The following is an 11010-nucleotide window of genomic DNA, read 5'->3' on the forward strand; positions in this document are numbered from 1 at the left end:
CCACTTCTCCACCAAGAGAATCATTTTCAAATATTGCTGCTATCTTTGTTCCTGAACTGAGGGACCTCAGCACCCATTATTAAACCAACACACCTATCACATTGATAAGTTAACACAGTTCTCCTAAACATGGCTTACACCATCTTCATGTAATTCTTTTCCTCATTTTCCTACGATTATTGCTTCCTCCTCCTTTCCTTATCTGTATTTGATTTTTCTCTCCTCTCTGAGTGTAAACTACTACTATTAGTTCCACTTCCCCTCTGTCACTGGGGGGTCTCTGCTTTAGTGGTGTGCTCCTCCATGCTTTAGACACAAAGGAGGGGAGAGCAAATCAGAGGCAATACTTGGGGTGCTCTAGGCCAGTTAAGAAGCCTTACATTGGCTGAAGGGAGATGCCTGACTGCTTACACTGAGCTTTTGTTTATCTAGAGCCATGATGAACTCCAACAAGATGACCATCAACTTGGCCCTCTTTGGCATGACTCAAAGTGGAAAAAGTTCTGCTGGGAACATTATTCTGGGAAGCACTGACTTCCAGAGCAGCTTTGCTCCATGCTCTGTGACCAAAGATTGTAGCCTGGGCCGCAGCTGTCACTTCCGCAGCTTTATGCGTCGAGGAGGGCAAGAGGTGACTCTGCAGGTCCAGGTGTTGGACACGCCGGGTTACCCGCACAGCAGGCTGAGCAAGAAGCACGTGAGACAGGAGATCAGGGAGGCCCTGGCACATCACTTTGGGCAGGAGGGTCTGCACCTTGCACTGCTGGTCCAGAGAGCAGACGTGCCTCTCTGTGGACAGGAAGAATCTTCCCCAGTCCAGATGATCCAGGTAAAGAGCAGTCACACCAGTAACATGATGCCCATTTCAGATGGCATCACCTTAATAGGAATGAACTATGAAAACTGGTTAAAAGAGATATTTTAAACAAGTAGTTTAAAACAGGCGCTGGTCACATAGAAAAAACTGGTAAAAATTACTTGATTCTCCCACCAAGAGTCATTTTTACAAATTCCTTTTGAGGAATTCAGTCAGTCATTTTATACCTGGGAAATGACTTCATATCTTATAAAAGAAAACAAAACAAAAATGAGATACTGAACTTAGGTTAACTAAATCTCAAACTCCTAAGAACTGAGAATTTGATTGTCTATGTGGTCTCAGACTATCTGCCTCAGAATCAACTGAGCTGTTTGTTAAAAATGCAGATTCATCCAAGCCTTACTGAAACAGAATCTCAAGAGTAGAGCTTGCCTATCTGTGTTTGCATAAACTTTCCCTATATTTCTCTAAAACAGTCAAGTTTAGAACCACTGAACTAAAATACCGACTTGCATCCTTTCAACAAGGGACAACCTCTTACAGTTTGCCATAAATGGTGGGGTGAGGGGTGGTGGTGGTGGTCACTCTGATTCAGTCATTGAACACTGTATTGAGTACTAGCAGAGTTTAATGATTGGTGAGTGATAATATGAGCCCTGCCCTCAAAACATCCACAGTCTAGAAGAGACAAATAGATAAGCACGTATATGACAACACATTAAGTGCCAAAGCAGTGCAATGTATAACTCCTCAGTGGAGGAAGCATCACTGAGACCTACATCATGGCAAAAATTCAGGGGAGATTTATACTTTATTTATAGGAAAGAAATTAGGAACTGTAGAAGCTTTGCTTGCCTCATCTGTAGGGTGAATAACTGCTCCATGCCAGCCATGAGATCACAGGGACCTCAGGGTGAACAAAAATAACATATGCCATCTTTCCCTAATGGTTCATCTGTTTGTTCATTTATTCACTTTCTTGATTCTCCAGTCTAGGACCACCCAGATTTAACTGCTGAACTTGACTAGTATTACTCAGTAGCCTCATTAATTGACCTAACTCAGAGAGCTCATCTCTACTAGAAGTTCCAAAGTAAACCTCATGGAGAATAGCGAGTAGACATTTTCAATCAAAATGAATTTGAATGAATGCTACTCTATTTCTGGTCCAATCTCTGATTATGTTGATATAGAATTTGTTACACTTAGAAAGATAGTATACTTTGCTTTAAAGAAAGATATTTTCCTTTAACTAGTAAAGACACAAGATTGTTTGTTCTAAATGACACACACTTTCTTTTTCAGTAACTATAGCTGTTTCTAAAAAAAAAAAAAAAGCATATGTGTAATCACAAAAAACTAGTGGAAAAAATCAGGGTGACAAGAGTATAAAAAATAATCCTCATCATCCAACTCCTGAAAAATCAAGAACATTCTGTACAAAAGCAAAGATGATTGCAATTAAGAAACAATGTGAAATCTAAGAAAACCCATGAACCTCCTCTAACCTATTAAAGCCAGCATTTCAAACAATATTTCTGGTAGAAATCAAAAGGGGGGGCCTGGAGCTATACTGTCAGTGTAATTTTTAAGCAGCTTAAAAAATTCATTTAAAGTTCCTATTAAATAGACATTTAACTCTATAGAGGGATGTAATCCAGTAAACTCTGTAAATGGATAAGTATTTCTCACAAACTAACCTGACTCTCTCTGTATGTCTCCAGATTTTTCTTTCTGCTGATCCAAAAAGGACATTTTAAGAGACATACATTTTGAAAATGGATTTTTCCAGTTTTAGGATACAGAACTATATTATAATCCCCTATTTTTTTTTATGCAAGTGAATTTGTTTCATACATGTCTCTGATCCTTTTAAATGGTATTTGGCATACATACAGCCTTCACTTCTTATGGCTGCCTTCCTTAAGTCAGTGTCCAATTCAGGAGTTGAAGGCAGAGAGAAGATGCGCGAGGGAGACTCAGATCCAGAACAATTTTCCAAGAGTAAGTAACCTCTCTCCCAGGAGAGATTTAGTAATTCTCTGCAGGGTCATGACCCCTGGGGGCACTGCAGTCCTATTCTGGGCTTCCACCTTGATCTCTGGGTGAAGACTGCCTAAGCACAGGCTGGCTGTTTATGAGCTTCTTCCTGAAGGTGCCTCAGATACTAGTGGCAGCCATCTGGATGTGCTCACAGATCGGGAGCAGCTGCAGGATGTCTGAATATTCAACAGGACCCACAGCTGTTAGGAAGGAGCAAAGGGTGGTTAAGTTCCTCTGTTTCCAGACACACCCTGGATTTCTTTTTCTTCCTGGCTCACACAAAATGAGGAACAGAACATCTGTCTTCACCTTTGCCTTTCCCCCTTTCTGGGGGCACTGATGCCCTCCATGGAAGGAGTCTTCAAGGCCAGTGCCAGAGAAGTGACCTCTTCTTTTCCTGCACCTCCCTGTTGTCTCTTTAAATCTCTCTCAGTTTGTGCTCTAATATTTTATAGAGGGGTTATAAGCTGCCAGTTGTGACAACTGAAATGGTTCCTCAAATGATCCTTTTCTCTTTATGTCAGGGCTTCCTTAATCTACAGCAAAACAGTAGAGATGTTAGTGTCTCCCCAAAATGGAGAAAAAAGGGAATGATTCATCTGAATCTTATCTACATTTGAATTTTTTAAAAAATCCCTAAATTATAGATCAGAGCATATAAAATGGGCCCCTCTGGTAGCTCAGATGGTAAAGAATCCGCCTGCAATGTGGGAGACCTGGGTTTGATCCCTGGGTTGGGAAGATCCCCTGGAGGAGAGCATGGCAACCCACTCCAGTATTCTTGCCTAGGGAATCCCCATGGACAAAGAAGCCTGGCGGTCCACAGTCCATGGGGTCACAAAGAGTTGGACACGACTGAGTGACTGAACACATAGCATATATAATAGTCTCCTTAAGGAAAGTGCTAGCACGCAGTCAAACTGCACTAGGAATTGAATCCAGGAATTGATTACATTCTTTCCATGGTCATGGTATCATGTTTGTATTATTTCTGTATACAATCAGGTTTCAAGCAAATATTTTGATTTCGAATGAACAACTTGACTGCTGATGTTATAGATGGGTGTACACAGATGGGGTTTAGAAAGACCAATGCAAGACCTGCACATACTGAACAGAGATCATGGGCTTAGCTGTTCCACAGAATTCAGCTGAAATGTGTCTGCTATAGTTCCAGGTACATGACTATAGATGTTGCTTAACAAAACTTTCTTGGCTTCAGTTCCTCATTTATAAAATGGGGATAATTTACCTAGTTAGAGAGTTCTGAAGGCTGTATTTAAAAAATGTAATGTGCTTGGCATCATGCCTGAATTACAGCAGGTTCATAGCAGGTTTCCAGAAAATTGCCACTACTGTTATTGTTTTGTCATCATCAGTATCTAGACTGTGATGAGTAACTTCTTCAAATGAGCTACTAGATATGAGCAACACATTGCAGAGGTGAAGAGCCTGGGTCCTGCAGTCAGTTATCCCTGTGTTCAATTTCCTACTTAGTTACTTGCTTTGTTACCTTGGGCAAATAACTTCTCTAAACTTCAACCTTTTCAGTGATAAATTGGAAAAGATAATAGTTTTCTGGGTTACTTTTGGAATGAATGTCATATTAACATAATGGTAAATTAATTCAAACACTCCCACATGTCAGGTGCACAATAAACGTTACCTATGATTACTTTTTTGCTAGTATTTGTTTTACCCTAAAATTGAGACATATTATCTGTAGCCTTCTTTGGAATTATTTTGATAGGATTCATAAAAAGAGTGAAACCAAACTTACACAGCCCTGATGTATAAGAACTTCCGTATTAATTTAGGGAAAAAAAAATGTGGGAAAAAAATTCACTGGCTTAGTAACGTTAAACTGAGAAGCCTCAATTTAGTGGGAAGGACAGGGACCTGGCAGTCAGGGAACCTCTGTTACGGGCCCAAGTCTGCCAATAATCAGCAATGTGGCTTAGACCAAGTCATTTAATATCACAAGGCCTTAATATCCTCATCTGTAAAATAAGGCAATTTCGACAGATGATCTCCAAGGTTGACTCTTCTCTAAATCTGATCTAACAAGGCTTATCATTCAGCTTTGGCTCTCTAAGAAGAAAATGTGGTGCTCTAAGTGGGAAGAGAGTAAGGGAATAACATAAAGAATGGTCCTTCTTGTCCTCCTGATCCATGATAATTTTTTTTTTCTCAGTTGATGTAATAGTTGGCTTTTTTAAAAGTTTCCCCCTAAAAAGACCAGATGCTATGATTTCATCAACCACAAACAAATGGGGCAGGGCTGGTGAGGTCCTGGGAAAATGAACACAATTCCTGGAAAACAAAGTTTATATCCTAACTAGTTGTCCCAAAAGGACTAGATGGACTCATACCCATTAGCACTTTGATATCAAACAATTTATGATTGATTATAAATTTTCTATCTAGCTTAGTATTATATTTAAGTTGTTAACACCAGATAACTTACATTAACTTATCTTTCTTTTGGATTTTTATGTGAGGTATCAATCAACCATGATTATTCTCTGGGTCTGTAGAGAACATGTTTGGCCACTAACATGATGACTGTACACCAAGCGACACTACTTTCAAATATTCAACTATTTTCTGGCCAAAAATCAATTTAAAGAATATAAGCTAAATCAACCATTCTCTTCTATTTTTGGCAGTAATTCAAAAGTGCAATTTCTCTCACAGTTTAGGACATGAGCATCTTTTCATAAGTAATTACCAACATGTAAAAACTTTCCAGTGGCTCAACACATGGACTCGTAAGTGGTGTCAAGCTTACAAGTCTATTATCCTTAGGTGCTTTAACTCATTTTTCCTGAATGATATTATGGTTTAAAGCAGAGCAAACGTCTGGTGGAAACAAAGCGGGGGAGGGCATGTTCATGTTACAATATAGAAAGCCAGGTACTAAAAACACACTGTGAATCTTACACCATTTAATGCAGTAAGTACTAACCGAGAAAGAGGAGAGTTCTATGTTATAATATATAACTCAGAAGAGAACCACTCGAGCCAAACAGTTTATTTAACATTAATTTGTATTATGGTGATGTTGTATAAATATTTAATAACAAATATAGCCCATGCATCAACCAATACCCAGAGAATAGTTCTGGCAGTAGCACTCAAGGGAGCTTAAGGACAGTAGCTATTTATTAACTTATATTAAACATTTCAATATAAGCACATCAATAATGCACTGGGGAATATAAGGTCTGGCACTAAATTTGAGAAACTTCTAGAGGCAAGAATGATGAAAGATCAATAGTTGTACTTGTTAAAAATAAAATCCCAATACTATACAATTCCCAGTAATGCTCAATCACTTTCTTTACTTGGTATGTCTTTATCGCCTGAGAAATTCCTTGCTAATTTCGATGCTCAAGGCATCATCACACGCCAGATACATTTTCTGATCCCTCCCTTTACCCCCACATTACACCCCCCATCCAAAATTAGGCTAAATGTCTGCCTCTGTAGCGCCAATATATTTTCTATCACATTTGTGAGGACAACAAACTAAATGTACTTTTTCCTATGTGTCCCTCTTCCTTAGCCCTAAGCTTAGTTAGTAAACAAGAATTTCCATCATATACAAGCAGGAAATGCATGTTTTGTACCATTCCTTGTCTCGGAACAAAGTAGATCCCTCAATAAGTATTTGCAGCAGGAATAAATCCCCCAGAGAGCTTTTAAAAATTTGCATCCCCAGGTTCCATCCCTGAAGATTTTGATGCACTTTTAATAAGCACCCTAAGTGATTCTGGTGTAAATGGCCCAGAAATCTTCGTATTCTCAGAACCTAAATCTGTTATATTTAGCATGTCATTGATTTTTTCAACCATTTAGGTTAATTTTCTTGGGTTGCAATAAAAATACCACCAACTCCCTGGCTTAAGCAACAGAAATTTATTGCCTGTCAGTTCTGGAGGCTATATGTCTGAAACAGATGTCAGCAGGTGAGTTTCTTCTGAGGGTTGAGAGTGAGGGATGTGTCCAAGGATTCTCTCCTTGGCTTATGAATGGCTGACTTTATGCTTACCTGGTGTTCTCCCAGTATTCATGTTTTTGTCCAAAGTTCTGTTTTATAAAGACATATTGGATTAGAGTCCCACTCTAGTGAATTTATCTTAATTAACTGCATCTGCAATAATCCTATTTCCAAGTAAAGTCACTTTGGAGGGACTGGAGTTTAAGTCTTCAACATATCAATTTGGAGAAAGGGGTTACAATTCAATCCACAGTATGGTTTATTTACTTTCCAATTCTCTGACTTCTCTCCCACAAGAGATGTGTTAGAGTACACAGAATATACGAAAAACTCTGAGGTCTGCTAATTTTGCTATGTCACTATTAGCTAAAATGTGATGTTGACATTACACATATACTTTGATTTAACAAGAGCTATGTTCTTCAAAGTTTAGGGTGAAGGTTGGCAATTTGTGTTTTAAAGGCACATTAGTTCAGTTCAGTTCAGTCAGTCGCTCAGTCGTGTCCGACTCTCTGCGACCCCATGAATCGCAGCACGCCAGGCCTCCCTGTCCATCACCATCTCCCGGAATTCACTCAAACTCATGTCCATCAAGTTGGTGATGCCATCCAGCCATCTCATCCTCTGTCATCCCCTTTTCCTCCTACCCCCAATCCCTCCCAGCATCAGAGTCTTTTCCAATGAGTCAACTCTTTGCATGAGGTGGCCAAAGTACTGGAGTTTCAGCTTTAGCATCATTCCCTCCAAAGAAATCCCAGGGCTGATCTCCTTCAGAATGGACTGATTGGATCTCCTGGCAGTCCAAGGGACTCTCAAGCATCTTCTCCAACACATCAATTCTTTGGCACTCAGCTTTCTTCACAGTCCAACTCTCACATCCATACATGACCACAGGAAAAACCATAGCCTTGACTAGAAAGACCTCTGTTGGCAAAGTGATGTCTCTGCTTTTGAATATGCTATCTAGGTTGGTCATAACTTTTCTTCCAAGGAGTAAGCGTCTTTTAATTTCATGGCTGCAGTCACCATCTGCAGTGATTTTGGAGCCCAAAAAGATAAAGTCTGACACTGTTTCCACGCTTTCCTCATCTATTTCCCATTAAGTGAGGGGACCAGATGCCATGATCTTCGTTTTCTGAATGCTGAGCTTTAAGCCAACTTTTTCACTCTCCTCTTTCATCAAGAGGCTTTTGAGTTCCTCTTCACTTTCTGCCATAAGGGTGGTGTCATCTGCATATCTGACGTCATTGAGATTTCTCCCAGCAATCTTGATTCCAGCTTGTGCTTCTTCCAGCCCAGCATTTCTCATGATGTACTCTGCATAGAAGTTAAATAAGCAGGGTGACAATATACAGCCTTGACGTACTCTTTTTCCTATTTGGAACCAGTCTGTGGTTCCATGTCCAGTTCTAACTGTTGCTTCCTGACCTGCATACAGGTTTCTCAAGAGGCAGGTCAGGTGGTCTGATATTCCCATCTCTTTCAGAATTTTCCACAGTTTATTGTGATCCACACAGTCAAAGGCTTTGGCATAGTCAATAAAGCAGAAATAGATGTTTTTCTGGAACTCTTGCTTTTTCTATGATCCAGCAGATGTTGGCAATTTGATCTCTGGTTCCTCTGCCTTTTCTAAAACCAGCTTGAACATCTGGAAGTTCACGGTTCACTTATTGCTGAAGCCTGGCTTGGAGAATTTTGAGCATTACTTTACTAGCGTGTGATGCCAATTAAAGTCTCTCTCTGCAAAACTCTTTTTTGTAAAGTTAGAATCTTCCTGTTAAAATAATTATTCTCTAATGTACTGATCTTGAAATGTCTGAGGATTTTCTGGAAGCAGGGCATTTTTAGGAGAACCAGAAGCATACAATTATTCTATGGTGTAGACAGACTGATATGAGGAAAATTTGGGGACCTATACTTTGAGAGAGTCTTCTGAATAGAAAACAGAAAGTGCAGACTACAGGCGAATCTGTGATAATGAACTGGAGTAGAAAAGAGAAGTTTCACAGGAAACTACAATTGTGTATCCCAAAGATTAAACTTCAAAATTGAGGAACCAAAGTTTACAAATAAAACCCTGAATCTTCTATTTAAGATGATGGTGAGGGTCTAAATTCCAAATTAATCTAACATATTTATTGAGTGCACAATGTATTAGAGGCTTTGATTGATATAGGAAGACACAGACTTTCCTTCTAAGAAGTCACAGTCAAGTTGTAGAGATGAATGTGAAAATAAATAACTCTGATGAAAGTCAGACTGTATTAGGAGTTATAACTGGTAACTGTGGTCTTGAGAGGCTTCTAATTTTTAGATATATTGTTCCACAGTTCTATTTTCATATTAGATTTACATATCCCAATTCTTCTTTCCTTCCTTTTTGTTTCACCCTTGTTTCTTCATTTTTTTCAGCTGTTCAATATTATGACTCATACTTATTTAAAATAGTTTCCCAAACTACCTTTCAATTTTTCAGTATTTTTATTGAGTTTGCATTAATCTAATACCGCTCTATAGGTTTGTACTCAACCTCTGTACATCAGTTTCTTCATACCGTAATTGTATCTCCCACAAATCATCACGTTGAACTTCAAAAGAGCTAAAGCTCTGGCATATTATCTGGCACTAAATAGCAGTTGTTCCCCCTCCTTTTAGAGGTTCTGGATATTTGTTATTAAATTATTCCTAAGCATTTAATATTTCTCTTGCTATTACAGTGGCAGCTTTGGAAATATTTTTCTACTGGGAGTTTTTGGAATGGAGTGAACTTTACTGTTGCATTGTCATGATTTCATATAACTGCAAATATTCACAGAAGTTAAATGGTTATTTCTAGATGCCTTTCATACTGTGTTAATGATCTGCCACATGCTATTACTTCTGCTTTAGGTCAGCTTTTTTACTATTCAAATAAGAATTTATTACATAACCAACTTCTACATATTACTAAACAAAGGAATACCAGTATTCAATATTTTTTACCCACATTAGAGGAAGTCACCCAATAAATTGGGTTGGATTTTACATATGTGAAGAGGATGTGAATCACAGTAATATTTTGTAATTGTTCCAAATGACCAACTGTATTTTGATAGCATTTCCATTACATGTCATCTGATTCATCAATAGATTGTAACCAGATTATATAACTATAAATTCTCAGAAAATGCTTTTAGTGATGATAATACAATATTCCTACAGAAAAAGATATGACATTCTCCTGAGCAAGGTCCTCTGACTTAAAGGATTTCAGTGGTTCTAACAGATTCAGGTTGACAGGCAAGTATGTACAACTGCTGAATGTTGCAAAGGTAATTAAATCATGCAGCACAAGATAACACACAGTTTTGAAGCTGTATTTACATAAATTACAACAAAATAAAATAGAAAACTTAAGCCTTTTTTAAAAGAAAGCCCACTCATCTCTCTGTATTTGCTTACATTATTTGACTCCATCATCACTTCCCTTTATATATTTCAGTTTTAGAAACATAATGAGGTACAGGTCGGTTTACTGTCTGTGTTAAACCATAACTCTTCTGCTCATCTTTGAGAAATACAGTCAAAGGCAAATAGCCACTTACCTCCTCTCTTTCAGGAACTTCTGGGCCATGCTTGGATGAATCACACGGCCATTCTTTTCACCCATGCAGAAAAAATAGAAGAGGCTGGGTTCAATGAAGATGAATACTTATGTGAGGCCTCCGAAACACTGCTAAAGCTACTAAATTCTATTCAGCGTAGGTATATTTTCCAGTATAAAAAAGGAAACTCACTTTATGAACAAAGACTAAAAATCTTGGAAAGAATCATAGAATTTGTAAAAGAAAATTGTTACCAAGTTCTTACCTTTAAGTAAGATTTAGGTGAAAGGAAAAGGGCTTTGGGTTTTAGAGTCAGCAACCTGTATTCAACGTGCCTTTGTGAGCAGGAATGTGGACCATCAGAATTTCCATATGCTGCCAGTGAGCACATACATTGATATAACCACTTCGGAAAACTGTTTAGCAATTAAAAATAAGATTTTTAAGGCAAACCCTATGACACAATAATTATATATGTCCAAAAGAAATGTATATATCTATGCATGTGTGTACAAAAATGTTCATAGCAGTACTACTTATAATAGCTAAAAAGTGGAAAT

The 11010-nt window shown here is 38.4% G+C and overlaps 1 protein-coding gene across 1 annotated transcript; it reads left to right on the top strand.

The window, feature by feature from the left end:
- Window positions 1–436: 436 nt before the first annotated feature.
- GIMD1 (GIMAP family P-loop NTPase domain containing 1) lies at window positions 437–10725 on the top strand. The gene is made up of 2 exons (XM_052642396.1): window positions 437–829; window positions 10465–10725. Exons 1-2 carry the CDS (start codon window positions 437–439, stop codon window positions 10723–10725), a joined length of 654 nt encoding a protein of 217 aa, XP_052498356.1.
- The last annotated feature ends 285 nt before the right edge of the window (window positions 10726–11010 follow it).

Source organism: Budorcas taxicolor, chromosome 6 (genome assembly GCF_023091745.1).
Source record: "Budorcas taxicolor isolate Tak-1 chromosome 6, Takin1.1, whole genome shotgun sequence".
Taxonomy (NCBI): Eukaryota; Metazoa; Chordata; class Mammalia; order Artiodactyla; family Bovidae; genus Budorcas; species Budorcas taxicolor.

What these genes read in the sequence shown, in the direction of transcription:
- GIMD1 (XM_052642396.1), top strand. Translation starts at nt 437, where the DNA reads ATGATGAACTCCAACAAGATGACCATCAACTTGGCCCTCTTTGGCATG. An exon ending in CCCCAGTCCAGATGATCCAG is followed by an intron (nt 830 to 10,464) that starts GTAAAGAGCAGT and finishes CCTCTCTTTCAG; the next exon opens with GAACTTCTGGGCCATGCTTG.